The sequence below is a fragment of the Mustela erminea genome, chromosome 19 (genome assembly GCF_009829155.1).
Source record: "Mustela erminea isolate mMusErm1 chromosome 19, mMusErm1.Pri, whole genome shotgun sequence".
Classification (NCBI taxonomy): Eukaryota; Metazoa; Chordata; class Mammalia; order Carnivora; family Mustelidae; genus Mustela; species Mustela erminea.
Window position 1 is genome coordinate 11,436,037 of NC_045632.1, and position 16,243 is coordinate 11,452,279.

A 16,243-nucleotide genomic window follows, 5' to 3' on the forward strand; every position below is an offset into this window, starting at 1 on the left:
TCTCCTGAGCTTTGTCTCAAACCCTAGTGTTCAGGTGGAATCAGGGCTTTCTATCAGACAGGACATTTTTTCTGTCCAGTGATGTGCTGGAGACCATTCTTACCAGATCATGATAGAACCATGTTAGCTCTTCCTCCTGCTGTGTTTAATGACATGAACTTGGCAGCTTAAAATTGGCCATGGTTGGTAATTTACACCTCAGAAATGTGCAGAGCTACAAATCAGGGCTTTTTTCCCCTTCCACAAGCCAGGTGCTAAACATTTATAAGCACACACACCCCTATAGATCGGTCTTTCCCAGTGGAGGTAGCACCAGGTTGTTCTAGGCTTGTTCTAGGAAGAAATGATGGAGAAAAAAGAGCTACAGAGAAGAAACTAAAGAGGTAGGAATTCAAGAGAGCCCTTTTCTATTTTACAAAGCCGCAAAAAAACTGAATTTGATGAGGAAACACAGAGATTTCGGACAGCTGCAAAAGAGCAAGATCTCATTCTTGGCGATTATAGATGACTGACGAACAGAGACAGGACGGTAAGGCAGCAGGCAAGCTAGACTCCTCCTGACCCTAGGTCACCTGCAAAGAAAAGTTACTGGAGCCCTTACTTGCACCTGGCCTGTCCCCCAGAGTTACAGTTCCTGACACGGATGTAATCCCTGATTTTTCTGGCCCCTCATTTAAATACTTCATAGACTATGTTTATATGGTTTTAATTTGCTTTGTGGCCTTGGGCAAGCTGCTGAAAGCCTGCCAAGGTAAAGTTCCCATCCTGTCTCAGGACAACACTTTTAAACACTTGATAAAGTCTTAGATCTTAAACATTGTAAAACAAGTCTCCAAACAGGGAGAATTATTCCATAAAAATGGGAATTTATTCCCATGTGAATTTTAGAGACCATGAGCCTTTTCCTGCATGCTTTGGACAGCATCTGGACCCAAAGTCTAACTTTTCTGTTCATGCTGTTGGCGTCCCAACTCAGGCTTTTTCTCTTCTCTTGCCTCATGATGGTATTTAGATAGTACTTTTTTTTTTTATTAATCAGAGAAGTACAAACCATCCATTGTCCTCCACCTACAAGTACACATAAAGGTAAAGATCTTTCTGACCACCCATCCCATCTCATTCCCCTCTTCCTATTCCCCACAAGAAATCCTCAGGAGACTGACCTTCCCATTCCTATAATCCCCTATATGCGAGTGCATCCATCAAAAATATAGCATTGACTTTTTAAAATTACATAAAGATCCCACACTAAATGCATTCTGTTTCATTGTTAGTCTATCCATATTGATAAACATGATAAACATAATACAGATAGACTCAAAATAATGTATGTCATGTAATATACATGTATAACGGAATGTGTGTGCGTATCTCAACATGGATAAAGTGTAAACACACAGAAAGCACACACATACAACATTCTGTGCACATGCACCACATTCTGTGGTGAAAGCTGTGTGCAGGTGTACGTGTGTCCACACATACAAAAAGGTTGAGATACATCGTAGGTATGTAAACCCTATGCATACATACTTATCAATATCTAAACCGTGTTTCTGTAATCTGATAAATAGCCTTGTATATACGTATTTCATTGAAATGATCTATTGATAGGCTTTTAGGTGGTTTCTAATATTTGACGTTACATGTATCATTACAACCTAAAAATTGTCAATCTCTTCTCATACATGAGCCTCAGTATTTAACCAACCAGAGATGTCCGTGGGCCATGTGGAGCTACAGGGCAACCAACAGAAGGGTAACACTGTAACAAGAGGGAGGCAGGTGGCATAGGTATGGAGAACTGAGCTCAACATCCAGCACAGAAAGACTTTAGTAGACAATATCCAAAGTCACTATGATGAACACCAGCAAGATATGCTGGTCTCAGTGTCTACATGGGGCTTCAGGAAGGCTTACTCTACCAGCTGAGCGAAGCCTGTACTTATCTTCATCAGTAAAACCTCCAACGTTTGATTCTCTTTTGATGGGAAGGCTCTGCTGACCCCAGGAAAGCTGGCTTCATACACCTGGATTGGGTGGTGCAGATCCTGAGTCTGTCACCCTGCCAGTCAAATAATGATTTTCCCCACTCCTTGACCTTACCTCTTTCTGAACACACCCCTTCTCAGGATTCATGGCTTCCAACTTCTAGTTCAGGAGGGTGTGAAGCTCAAATTGAGTTTTATGGCACAGGGCTGGATCGTTAAATTATTAACACCGAGACTATTACATGATAAAGAAATGGCCCAGAACAAGTACTTAACCAGGTGCAGCAAAAGATTTCACACCAGAGAGTAAATCTGAACAGTTGGGCTAAAACGATGCCTTATGATTCTGTCTTGAGTCATGCTTGTTCAGTGGAATACACCGAAAAAGTAGAAGCATAAGATTAAACAGTATGTGAGCCCCAGAGAAGACTCTACAAGTCGGCCTCTGCAATTACTCCATCAGCAAAAGCTGCAAGGGCAGCACCGCCCCCAGAGGAACACCTTAATAATTCTCTCTTGCCTCCTTCTAAGCTTGGGTTCATTTCTCTGGCACTGCTAATCTTACATCCCTGCATGACCCATCATGTCTCCCCTATGGTTCCCCAGATTCCCCTCTGGTCCTCCTCTTCCTGTTGCAGCCTCTGGCTAAGACTCTCCATTCTTCTTTCCCTTCCTCCAAATGAAGGCCTCCAGCCCCGTAAACGAAGATGGGGAGGGGAAGTGGAAGGAAAGCTTAAGGAGTATTTCATTTCTGGGTCCCCATGCCATCAATTGAGGAGTCAAGATGAATAAAATCAACTCAAGTGGCCGCTGACAGAAGAATGGATGAACGCAGTGTGGTCTGTCCACATGACGAAGTAAGATTCAGCCTTTAAAACAAGGAAATTCTGACACCTGCCATGTCACAGATGAACCTTGAAGATATTGTGCTAAGTGAAATAAGTCAGCCAACAGGGGCTAATTACTATATGATCCCACTTTTTTTTTTTTAAAGAGTTATTCATTTGAGAAAGAGAGAGAGCATGAGCAGGGGGTAGAGACAAAGGGAGAAGCAGGCTCCCTGCTGAGCAGAGAGCCCGATGCGGGGCTTGATCCCAGGACCCTGAGATCATGACCCAAGCCAAAGGTGGAGGCTTAACCCACTGAGCCACTCAAGCACACCTGTATGATCTCATTTTTATGAAGTACTTAGGATGGTCAAATTCAGAGAGACAAAGTAGAACAGTGGTTGCCCGGGGCTCAGGGAACGGGAAATTGGGAGTTAGTGTTTAATGGGAAAGGAGTTTCAGTTTGGGAAGGTAAAGGTCCGTGGATAGATGGATGGTGGCGAGGGTTGTGCAGCAGTATGAAGCTCCTGAATGCCACAGAACTGTCCACTTAAAAATGGCTAAAGAGAGACACCTGGGCAGGGGGCTCAGGTGGTTAAGTGTCTGCCTTGGGCTCAGGTCATGATGCCAGCATCCTGGGATCGAGCCCCATGTCAGGCTCTGTGTGTAGTGGGGAGTCTGCTTCTCCCTCCTGCTGCTCTGCCTGCTTGTTGCTCTGTCAAAATCTTTCTTTAAAAAAAATGGCTAAACAGTGAATTTGTTATGTTCACCTTACCACAAACATCACAGGAGAAAAAGTGAGAAAAATCACTTCATGTCATCTGTGGAGAAGAGGGATAACATCCTGCCAGGGTTTCTGAGAGAGAGAGACCAGCCAGAAGAACCAAAGAACTCAGTCCCTGAGATACATTTATGTTATGCGGACATCCATTCCCACCTGCTAGAAGATGCTCCAACAGCTTCCCTGTACTCTCAAACCTCTGTCCCTCCAAAGCAGAGGCCAACAGAAAAGAGGGGGGAGGATGTACAGACCAAGAACTGAGCCAGGAAGCATCTCGTGAGCAGGAAGGATCCAGAGAGGACAGGGTTGAAGGAGATTACTAACCAAAGAGCAACATTTGCAGGTGTTTAACTCACACGGAGCATTTTGCAAGTTATTTTGTGTAATTTTAGCAAAGCCCAAGATTGGTGCTATTAGACCCATGCTGTAATGAGAAAAATCGGCTCCGAGGGTAAATTGCTAAGAAGCAATGGTGCCATCATGAAAAGCCACTGTGGAGGTTTCCATTCCATAGAATCTATTTCTCTCGCCAGATTCCACTCAGGGGATCCTTTTCTCAACACAGTTCCTCCATCACCTCACAAAAGGGATTCTCTCCGCTCCTAACCTCAATTACACACTACCTCTGCCTTGCCCCAGCCACTCCCTAGACCTGGCCATGTCTACTCACACTTTTAAGATGGGAAAGTAGCAGGTGTGGAATAAGAGTGTGTGGGGAGGTTTTCCAGATGAGCACAGGCTTGCACTTAGTGTGAATCTCTCCTTGCTGGGTCGCGGGCTTCATAACCCGTAGTGAGCCCGGGCAAGCAGATGTGCCATCATAGCTCATACAGATCCCTTCTGTCCCATCTCTTCCTTTCCTGAACCCTCAATCCCCTTCCTGGGGCGGGGATGGGTGGACTTATCACTGATTGCCCTAGAAAGCCACTTTGGCATTACATAGCTTTGAAATAAAATAAGACTCTTAGGCTACCCAAGGGTTAAGATCCTCTGCTGTAATTGAATTAATTCCATGGCAAATTCAGGAACTCTAGAATAAATTCCTAAAATATTATGAAAACAGTAATAGAGAATTTGTAGCTCCAACACAGGGGAATATCCCTGTGTTATAAAGAAACAAGGAATGTCGGGGTCATCTTGGATTGAGGTTAAGAAGTGGTTTGTCAGATTATCAGAAATGACATGATACCATTTTACTCAGCAGTAACTGAAGTCATGACATAGTATCTAAAGCAGTCTAAACCTTTCATTTTTAAAAGTCTCTCCCTCAAGTTTTTCTAAGTCCATAAACCTCTCCCCACTCACTCTCTATCCCAGTTTTTATCTACAATGAATGACCAAAGTGCAGCAGGAAGAGAATGAAGAATTTCAGGAATCTAGGTTTCACTTGGATTTAATGGCAAGAACATAGAAGGATCAAGGCATTCAACTCACTGGAAGACCTCGCTGGCTTTCTTCAGGCATGCTGGCTCCTAAATGGAAGACATGGATTCCAAGTTCCATTATTTGACTTACTATTTCTGTGATCTGTTGTAAAACATTCATCCTCAGTATCTTCTTTATGTTCAGTTAGTCACTGTCTAGAACATCATTCGTTTTTGATGTGGTGTTCAGTGATTCATTCGTTACATGTAATACCCAGCGTTCATCACATCACATGCTCCCCTCAATCCCCATCACCAGGATACCCCATTCCCCAGCCCCTCTGAAACCCTCAGTTTGTTTCCCTGGGGTCCAGAGTTGCTCATGGCTCCTCTCCCTCCCTGATATCTCCCCTTCAGTTTTCCCTCCCTTCCCGTACTTACCTGGCAGAGAAGATACCCTGATCACCTTCCATATCTTTGATTTTGTATTCATCAGGGAGGAATGCCCCCACCTACAGGGCTCTGATGAGGATTGAGACATACCACAAAAGTTTTAGAAGCTACAAAATGCAAAATAAAATGAATATCCAACTGTTCCTTAAGACTTCTGATGACTTTTGCTTATTGAATAAGGCAAAGGAGAGAAAACTGTAATAAGCTCCTATTCTCACATCCATTCTCATGCATGACATTAGTTTCATATTATATGCTGTGTAGGATCCATGGGTCCTGTATGCAGGTAGGTTAAATACACGTTAGTTCTATCACAGCCATAGGTCATTGAAAGGTAGATGCAAAAGCCAAAATTGGGTCTATTTGCATGTTAGGAGTGGTTCTGGAGCTCCATCTGGCTGGTTTATCCACAGCAGGATAACTGGAATTAGAGTCACATCCATCCCATCTCTCCATCCACAGTAAATGAGGCTTTAGGCTTTCTCAAGGTATTTTTTTTATATCCTTTGCTTTATTGAATCCTCTTAACATCTGAGAAAGACATTACACCAAGAAAAACAAAAGGAAATTTGAGGCAAAGCCATTGTTGGGTCTTGGGGGCAAATGTGGAATTAGACTAGGATTCTAGAGATTGGGTCTTTAATATGCTGCCTACAACAAATGGCGTAGAGCACTCTGGAGGTCACAGCTCATTTGTCCCTATGAACAGGGACACCTCAGCAATCTCCTGGTGGTTTTAATCCAAGACCCTCCCATGGTGAAGCCATGGCATCTCCTCATCAGGTCACCACCACCATTTATCCTCAAGGTCATTGAAATCCCATTTACACTTGACTCTTAGAAAGGACCCTCTCTCTTGCAATTCCTCCAGCTCCCCCTTCACTATGTCGTACAACTCTTTCTTGAGCCTGCAAGAAATAGAGAGAATGCTTTTAAAAATGCATTACTTAGATGTGAAGTTGATAATATAAAGTCCTGAATAATATAGCTTTTGATCAACTTCCCAAATTAGGCAAGATTCCTTGGAATCCAAGAGGATTTCTGCTAAAATGTACCCAGTTTAAAGTCTTTTCCAGGGGCTAAAGGGGTAGCCATGGCTTACCTTTCTGACCTCATCTCCAGATTACTGAATAAGGGGGAGAGTATTCTAATTCAATGCTCTATTTCAATGCCTGGAAGGAGCAACACAGAGCTTGGTAGTCCAACCTCAGGGCCTTTATACATGCTACTCCAACTTCCTTAGAACACTCTACTCTTTGTCTCTTGTCACTGTCCAGATGTCCCTTTTGATACATAGATTCCTCCTTCCAGCCTCCCTGGGACTTAAGAACCAATGTCACCACAAAAGACACACTTTCTGTCATTGCTCTGACTACCCTTGTTCTTCTACCACAGCCCAGAGTTTTCCTCACAGCATTCATGACAACACTGCTTTTATCCATCTCAGATTGGTCATCTCCCTGAGCAGAATGAAGAGCCATGAGGGCAAGCCTCATGACCATTCTGCTATCAACCATGGCACACTTGTCAGCATTGAAGAGGATGTCGTTGAGTGAAATACTGGATAGGTACAAGCATGAGAAAAACAAGGGGCCTCCTCCACTTCCCAAATGTTTGTAGGACCATGCTGCCCTGGTCATCACTACCCACGTGGGGCCATTTAAACTGCAATTTAAACTGAGAAAAGTAAAAAACTCAGTTCCTGGGTTGCACTAACACCCTTTCGAGTGCCCAGTTATCACACGCTGCTACTGGCTACCCTACTGGACAGGAGGTATAAACTCCTTCCGCCATCACTAAAGGTTCTGCTGGCTGGCACTGCTCTAGGAAATCGAATGCAGGCTGAACCCAAAGCTTGCTTTAAAATATCAGCCAACCTACCCCCCCTCAGCTAGTGCTTCCTAGTGTAAGTCACTGGGGATTACCCAAGTTTCTGTAGTTTGCATGTTGATTTTTTCAAGGCCTTCCACAGTATGCCGACTCCACTGGGCTCCAAGTCATTCTGCAGAAGGTTCAGGTGAACCAGGCTTTTACTGCTTCCAAGAACAGAGGAGAGATGCTGGCAGCAAACAGGCATCAGATTGCATTTCTCCAACCTAGGAGTGGGTGGGAAGGAAGTGTGAAAGATGGTCCTCCAAGACTGAGAAGTTAGAAGTGATACCAGATCTAAGAAAAAGTACGTGGTTAAAACAAATGGGCTTCTAGTGGAGAGCTTACCACACACCAGACACTTCTCCAAATGTTTACACATAACTCACTAATCCTTATACCAGTCCTATCATATGTAGCCAATATCTTCAACTTCATTTTCTAGGTGTGGAAACAGAACATTAGCCTGACCAACCATCAAAAAAACAATATTCAGCCCTCAAAAGTGGTGTGAATTTATAAGATCCTTGAAAGGACTAAAATAAGACTACAACCCTTTCCTTACACTTTCATCTTGTTCCTAATTTCAACACAACAAAATCTGTATTCCTAGTAGCTAGCCAACCATATGTTCAAAGACAAAAGTGACAGTGGTATCACTTTAAGGTAGTGGAAATTTCCATCTAAGCCTATAAAGAAATGTGATAGGTGTCCAGACATGGAAATTTTGACACATCAAGAATAAAAGGAAAGAAGGTTTCCTTAGGAAGATGTTAGGAGATGTTGGGAGATGTGGAAGATGTTGGGTAGGATCCAGAGAATGCTTCAAGGTAAAGGCACTATTTGGTGGACAGGAAGAGGAGGACACGAGAGAAAAATGGTTCCAACATCATCCAAGTGAGTCCTGTCTCTGGTCTAGCCCCCCCCTGCAGGGCCTTTACCACCATGTTACCTATTATTGACCTCCACCATGTACCTTTACTAGTAGTATTTCCCAATGAGGGGTGATCTCTGCCCCCCTGCCAGAGGACACTGAGCAATATCTGCACATGAGGGAGAGGCTATTGGCATCTGGAGGGTGGAGGTCAGGGATGCTGTTCTGCAGCATACAGCACACAGAACAGCCCACAGCCAAGGACTACCCAGCCCAAGGTGTCAGTAGTGCAGAGGTTGAGAAACACTGGTCTGATGGTAAAGGTGGAAGCCTGTGAACACAAATAAGACACTCGGGTGCCTACTTTAAAGCTTATACATTGGCAGAGTGCCCGGGTGGCTCAGTGGGTTAAGCATCTGCCTTCGGCTCAGGCATGATCTCAGGATCTCAGGGTCCTGGAACGGAGCCCCATATCGGGCTCCCTGCTCAGCGGGTCTGCTTCTCCCTCTGCCCCTCCCCACCGCTTGTGCTTTCTCTCTCTTCCTCTCTCCAAAAAATAAATAAAATCTTTAAAAAAATTGTTAAAACTACAACACTGGAGAATGAAACTGACTGGAAGTGAACTAAATATCGGGAAGGCATTTGTCATTAGAGACTGGGCAATAACTGTTGCAAACATTTTATTCATTTATACATCCAGAGAAGGTCCTCGAGAGGGAGGGCTTAAAACCAGACTACCATTCTTGAGGCACAAATAGGACCTCGAATTACTTGTATAAGTATGACAGCTTCTCCTTTACCTATAGGATAAAGAATATTGAACCTCAAGATCCTTCTTGAAGGACAGGGATGTGGTGAAAACAAACAAACAAACAACTTCTGACTTATTTCACTTATTAAGGGCCTAAGGTCCTCAAGGTCCATCCATTTAATGGAAATGGCAGGATTTCCACAGAGAAAGACTGTGTGATCTCTAAGCACTTTGTGAGAGTGAGTAGACATGGCACCTATGTGAAAAATAGCTACCACTTAACTAAAAGCCACACTTAACCAAAACTCCTATTATTGGAGTAGAAACCATCTCAGTTTGCTGAACAAACACATCACCTTATGGTTAGAATCGGGCTCCCCCTTCGATGGAAAAACTCCGGGGCAGGAAACACAGTGCACCAACCCCCACCTTCTATCCCAAAAGTACTGACCGAAACGAAGAATATCTACAATACACCATGGGTGGGGAGTGACCGGAATGAACTTCTGTTTCTGCACTTGAACCTCACTGTTAAGCAGAAGAGATTCTGAACAAGAGAACTTTGTCATTTGTTCCTCGCCTCCTTGAACCCCCGGGTGACCGTGTGTCATCCCCTCCAGATACAAGAGTAGGATGGGGGCTTTCCACAAAGAGGACTGTGTCAGCTCACCCAAGCGTGTTCAGTGCACAGCTCGGATCTTTCAGAGCCTCACACAGGTGTATCACGCCATCATCCCGAACATCATTGCTCCCGAGATCCAAAATTTTCATGTTATGATTATGCCAGAGGGCATTAGCAAGCTCCTGACAGCCCCTTGCTGTTAAAGAACAGCCCGACAAACTGTGAAACAAACAGAAAGGGGGAAAGAATAACCCTTGCATCCTCGGGCTTTGTTCTGTCTACCCCAGCCCACATCACAGTCCTCCGAGGGAAAGAGATGCCAAAGTGAGCCCTGGGAAGAGGAGGATGCTGGTCAGGAGGTCTGAGACTCTATCTACAGGTAGAAAGGACGCAGCCAATAGGACAATGTGGCTCGCTTCCCCGTGCAATCTGCAGAGTTTGCACCTGGTTTCCTCTGGACTTGACCTCATGCATCCTCCCCTTTGCTGATTTTACTTTTCCTCCTTTCACTGAAATAGATGGCAGCCACAAATCTGACTGCATGCCACATTCTCGAAGTCCTCTGGGAGTCATCAAACCCACAGAGTGGCCTTGGGAACCTCCAACACACACCGTGGTTGGTCCTTAGCTGTGACCCCAGTAGCCTCACGGCAGGCACCCCCCCGCCCCACTTATCCCCCTACAGGAGAACCTGCAGCTCCTCTGGTGGGCACACACATCTATACCTGGGACTCCAGCCCCATCTGGAGCTCAAGCATTTTCAAGTCAAGTCACACACTTTCTTCCCATCCTCTGAAGGACAGAGAGGCAAAGGCACTCACTCCAGGTTCTGTAGATGGCAGTCTGGGCAGCTTAAGGCCTCACACAGAAGCTTCACCCCCTCATCTCCCAGGCTATTCCTTCTCAGGTTCAGATGTGTCAAACTCTTGTTCTCAAGGAGAGCGTCTGACAAGTACTTGCAGCTGGGGGCCCCCGAGCTGGCAGAACCAGAGCCTACGGGGCGAGAGCCACAGAGATAGATGCTCAGGAAGGCAGCCCGAACCGAGGCCCCTGGGGATGCGAGCCTCGGGCCCCACCTCTGAGTTCAATCACGGGGTCCCCTTGAACCCCAGTCCAGGATAGGCCACGTAGTGGAGCTTACTTATCCTTTCCCAGATTTATGCAATGAGCACAGCAAGAACATTCTGGGCCTTAGTGGTGGTCTGAAAAAAATAAAGAAAGCCAATAGAAGGATGATGATTGGGGCACCGGCGGGGGTGGGGGGCTCAGTCGGGTGAGCACCCAGCTCTGGATTATGGCTCAGGTCCTGATCTCAGGCTCCCGGGACTGAGCCCTGTGCTGGGATCCACACTCTGCGGGGAACCTGCTTGAGAATTCTCTCTCATATACATAAATCTTTAAAAATAAAGGCAATGATCAAAGCCTGTCAAGTTTCATTAACACAAGTTCCAAAGATCCCCCATGAGCATCGCGCTTACAATGAATGATCCTACATTGTGGACTTAGAGTTCTCTAAGGTTTACCATTTTCTATGTAAATAGTCTGTGTTAAGTGATATAAAAAAAAATTAATAAGAAGAACGGTAGAAGAGGGAACTTTGGAAGGTGATGGGTTTGTGTTAGGTCTTCATGGCGGTGATGGTCTCGAGGGTGCATAGCTCTCCCCTAATGCACCGACTCGTGCAGTAAACACGTGCGACTTCTCACATGTCAGAAATGTTTAACATGAGAGGGTTTTTTTTTTTAAGTAAAAATAAAAAATACAAGGGAAAACATTTTAAATGAGCTTCAGGCAGTTAGGGATGATCCCAGGGCTTCGAAGCCCATCAGACGCGGCTGGACTGGTGCCCAGCTGTTACCGACGGTCGTCAGGCCTGTGGTGTTACCCCCACGGCCTTCATCTCTCGCTAAGGTGGAGCCCGAGCACCCATCACGGTGCTGCCGATCCCATGGGCCGGGAGGCACGGTGCTCAGAGCAGTGCTCAGCACATGTGCAGTACAGACTGTAGGAGATACAGAGTACAGCAAGCGCATGTAAGCATTAGGTGTATGTAAGTATGTATGCAATGTGTAGGCATAGAAAATACTTAGGATTACAGAATAGACATGTTAGACATGCAAGACATGTATGTTACTGTGTAACATCATGAATCATATAAGTTACATTTATGATTTATATATATTGCATTTTGGTATATATTCATTATCTATGTTAAATATAATTACATATTAAAATATATTGCGATAAGCATAATTATAATTAGCATACATATTAACTTACTGTAACCTGTCACAGTCCTATATAACACATTAGTTCGTATTACGTATGTATTCATTAGCTGTTCATGGTTCTTTGTGGCTCGGGGCTGAGTGAGCGCCAATCTTCTGGTCTGTAGCTCAGACTCCACCGTCTTTCACCATTTACCCCCTCAGATGAGCCCCTTGGCCTTCTTACCCTTTCATACTCACTCACCTGAACAATATCCAGTTCCTGGAAAGCCCATCTCTGCATCTATTCCAAACCTTCCCGAGAGCAGCAGAGTGCAGCTGACAGAAGAAACATCTAGGAGATCACACTTGATACCTGCCATTGCCCGTGGACTCGTCCCCACCCAGCAACCCCCTTGAAACCTAGGGTCCTGCAGATACCCACTCAGGTAACATGCTATGTGGCTGGTCAGTAGGCATCTCACGCTCCAGCATCCCAGACCAAACCCCTCACGCCTAAACCTCATTCCCCCAGGTCTTCCCCATGTCTGAAAAAGACCCCACCTTTCACCCAGCAGCCAAGCCTATCATCTAGAGGCATTTGGGTTCTTTCCCTCCTCAACCACATTACTGCATCAGCAAGTCCTCCTGGCCCCAGCTTTGAGTATACCCCAGACCCGACCACCTCACTCTGGTCAATTCATGGTCATCATCTTGCCTGATCTACAGGCACTTGCTTCTGCCCCCATTTTTGCTTCCATTATAGTCCACCCTTCACCTGCCGCCGGGGTAATCTTTCAGAGCAAACTCTGGTCCTCAGACAAGTTTCCACCTCCAAACACAACAGACTCCTTCATGGCCAGGACATATTCGGGGCCTCATCCTGCCTCTCCAGCTTCAACTCTGCCTGTCATGTCCCTCACTCGTGTTACCCCAGCCTTATTAGTGGTCTGGCTGCTCCTACAACACTCCAAGCACATGCCAGTCTTGGGGCCTCTGTCCTCCTCTTCCTTCTGTGTGTGTGGCTCCTTCAGCCAATGTCTGGTGGCTTCAGTGTCACCTCCTCTGATAGGTTGGTGAGAGAAGACCTTACTAAGACACCAGCCCAATACTCCTTGTCTATTCATTCTTCTTCATTTTTCTTCAGCAGAGCTCCTGGTCTTGTTGTTTGGTATCCCACTCATCCTCCACACAAGCGGATGTCTGTCTTGTCCCCCACCCCAACCTTGGTGCACAGCCTGGTGTCTAGAGATAGGAGCTCAGTCATCACTTGACCAGACCGTAATTTCCTGGTATCCTTGTTAAAATGGAATTCCTTGGCACAACCCCCAGAGACTGATTCAGCAAATCCGGGACTACTAAGAGCCTGGGTGTAGAATGGCGCCCCGCACAACACATGTTAGTAGTCAACGGTATAAATAGGTCCCAAATGAAGGACCCACTATTTCCCCCATGCCCACCCCCAAGGAGTCACTTCCAGAAACGGAACCATGAGGAGCTTACACCAGTCTCTGTAAGGCGCACTCGGGGTGAGTCAGGGAAGAGCAGAGGAGCCTCACGCCGTCATCCTGGAGTGGGTTAAACCCCAGGCACAGTCGAGTGGTCCTCTGGGTGCTGGTGAGACACGATGCCAGGCCCCGGTAGACGGCCGCTGACAGCTGGCATTTCTCCAGGCTGTAGAAGGTCCAAGTGCAGTGTGAGCCCCAGCTGCGCCCACTTCTCTTTCTTTCGCAAACTCCCAGTCCCTTGGGCCACACATCTGGGACCCAAACATCATGAAATGATTAAACTGGATAAAGGACAAAGGTTTTAAGGAGAAAAAGGTGGGTCAGAGTAAGGGCTTCTCAATCTCAGCCCTACTGACCTTTGGGCTAGATCATTCTTTGATCATTCTTTGCCCACCCCCCCAGGGCATTGATGGATAATGATCATAGTAGGTCACCACCTACTAGATGCCAGTAGCGTCCTCCTCTCCCAACTGTGAGAAACAAGTAGTGTCCAGACATTGCCAAACGTCCCCTGGAGGACAAGATCACCCCTCAGCTTAAAACCACTGGGTTTTCCGTGTTCACTGTGGAGTCTGCCTCTCCCTCTCCACCCCATCTCCTGTCCATGCTCTCTTTCTCTCAAATAAATAAAATCATTTTGTCTATTAAGTTAGCCGCCACACAGTGCATCATGCATTTTGAGGTAGTGCACAATAAAATCTTTTTAAGAAATTGGGCGCCTAGGTGGCTCAGTCAGTTAAGCATCTGCCTTAACTCAGTTCAAGATCTCAGAGTCCTGGGATTGAGCCCCAAGTCAGACTCCCTGCACCACGGGGAGCCTGCTTCTCCCTCTTCCCCTCCTGCCCGCTTGTGCTCCCTCTTTCTCTCAAAATCTTCAAGCACTAGGTGTTATATGCAACTGATCAATTATTGGACACTACATCTGAATGTACCATATGTTCGCTAATTGAATTTAAGTTTTTAAAATGTTAAAATAAGAAGTTAAAGTATTAAAAAATAAATAAAAAATAAAACCACGGGGTTTAGGGGAGACTGGCAGGTAAGTCAGCCACAATGAAGGTGAGGGCAAAGCTGGCTGAGTTGGAGCCCCAGGGACACAGTGGAAAAGAGTGAAAATACTTACTGTGGGGCAGAAGGAATAACACAGAGGGCATGGGGATATGGAGAGGAGAAGGGAGTTGGGGGAATCGGAGGGGGAGACGAACCACAAGAGACTGTGCTCTGAGAAACAATCTGAGGGTTTTGGAGGGGAAGGGTGCGGGGTTGGGTGAGTCTGGTGGGTACTAAGGAGAGGACGGATTGCATAGAGCACTGGGTGTGGTGCATAAACAATGAATCTTGGAACACTGAAAAAATAAAAATAAAAAATAAATAAAATTTAAAAAAGAAAATAGTGAAGATAGGGACAGTGTCAGTGGGGTAGTAAGTACAATAGGGGATCCCCAAGGCTCCCCCAGACATGCTGCCACTGTCACCCCACCCTGCCACTTAACCTTGCAAAGACACAATTTTGACAAGACAGGAAGACTTACGACAGCTCCTGCAGGGATGATGTTGACACTGTGGAGGGCCCCTGCAGACTTTTTTCCTCAGTGCCTGAGAGATCATTGTCCCCCAGGCTAAGGAAGCGCACACTCGAGTTCTTGCGGAGCTCCAGAAAGAGATGACAACACGTCAGAGGGGTGAGGCCACACGACTCCAAACTACCAAAGGGGCCCCAAGACAGGCAGTTACTCCAGAGAGGGGAGGTCTTCGTCTGGAGGCCCCCTTGTGCCACAAACGAAGGCTTATTTCTCCTTGTTCCTCATCGTCTCCCCAGGCAGGACGGCCTCCAGGTCCATGCCACCGTCAGGGCCCCGTGGCACCCAGCCCAGCACCACCGAGCAGCCTGTTAGAAATGCCGGCTCTTAGGCCCTCAGCAGCCCTGCCGGCTCTTGGGGTGTGGGTCCCAGGAACCTGCATTTTAACCTGCCCCTTGGGCGGCTGTGGTAGACCTGAAGTTTTGGGAAGCACTGTCTTGACCCCACGTGCTTGTCCCCTTCACTCCTCTTTCCCTACGTCCTTTGGGTGCTGTGCCGAGTCCTGCCCTCCCGGTGCGTCACTGAATCTGGGCGTGACCCCGGGACAGATCTGGAAGACCAGAGATTTACCACAGATACTGGAGGTTGCAGGCGGAATGTCTTAGGGTTTTAAAGATCATGGTGGACACAGGAATTCCCAGGTTGTTCGAGCTCAAGTTCAGATGGGTCAGCCTTTGGTTGCCGTGTAGGACGAGGACAAGCTCCTTCAGAACCCGCACAGGACTTACCGACTTGCACCTGAGGAAAACAGGAAGTGAGGAGGCTGGCCTCATGGGAGGGGATACACCCTCCTCTTGCTTTCTCACCCACCCCGTCCCCCAACATGGACCCCCTCCTTCAAGGATATCATCTCCAAGAGGAATCGGAAACTTGAAGCCTGGCCGGATGTGTTGCACCGGGAGTCGATCCCCTCCCCCACCGCGTCTGCCAGAGAAAACCCTGGAGCCCCCGCTCTTCTGGGCGGGGGTGACCCCCCCCAACCCAGAAAGGTCTGACGAGAACACCACTCTTCTCTTGTTTTCTCTTCTTTTTCTCCACGTCTTTAGGACTAAGTGATAAGACCAAAGCAGCAGGGAGGGAGGGAGGATGCTAACACCAGGTTCTGGTAATGGGACATTTGAGGCTGTGTCCTGTGCATCTGACGCAGCTCACACGACACACGGAGGTTCGAGGACGGTTGCCGCTGCCAGGTCTTCTGCTCTAAGCTCCCGGCAGCAGTGCGCACATCCGGGTTCCAGACATCAGGGCAGCCCCGAATCGCAGAGGGACAGTAGGACAGAATTAGTTGGCGTGGACCCGAGAGCATCTGACCCAACACCATCCCCAGCCCTAACATTCGGTCTGTCCTCCGTCAGGTGGCTCTTCCCTGGCTTCTTCAAGGCCCACCTCCATTGCCCCTACCTGTGGAGCCTGTGA

At 46.8% G+C, this 16,243-nt stretch overlaps 1 protein-coding gene across 1 annotated transcript in view; it reads right to left on the reverse strand.

Annotated features, from left to right (window-relative positions):
* Positions 1–6,200: 6,200 nt before the first annotated feature.
* The window catches only part of LOC116580097 (NACHT, LRR and PYD domains-containing protein 13-like), a 44,008-nt gene continuing 33,965 nt past the window's right edge, over positions 6,201–16,243 (reverse strand). The window contains 7 exon segments of the mRNA XM_032326136.1: positions 6,201–6,324; positions 7,342–7,512; positions 9,581–9,751; positions 10,354–10,505; positions 10,507–10,525; positions 13,243–13,413; positions 15,398–15,565. Coding sequence (XP_032182027.1) covers positions 6,201–6,324; positions 7,342–7,512; positions 9,581–9,751; positions 10,354–10,505; positions 10,507–10,525; positions 13,243–13,413; positions 15,398–15,565 — 976 coding nt within the window.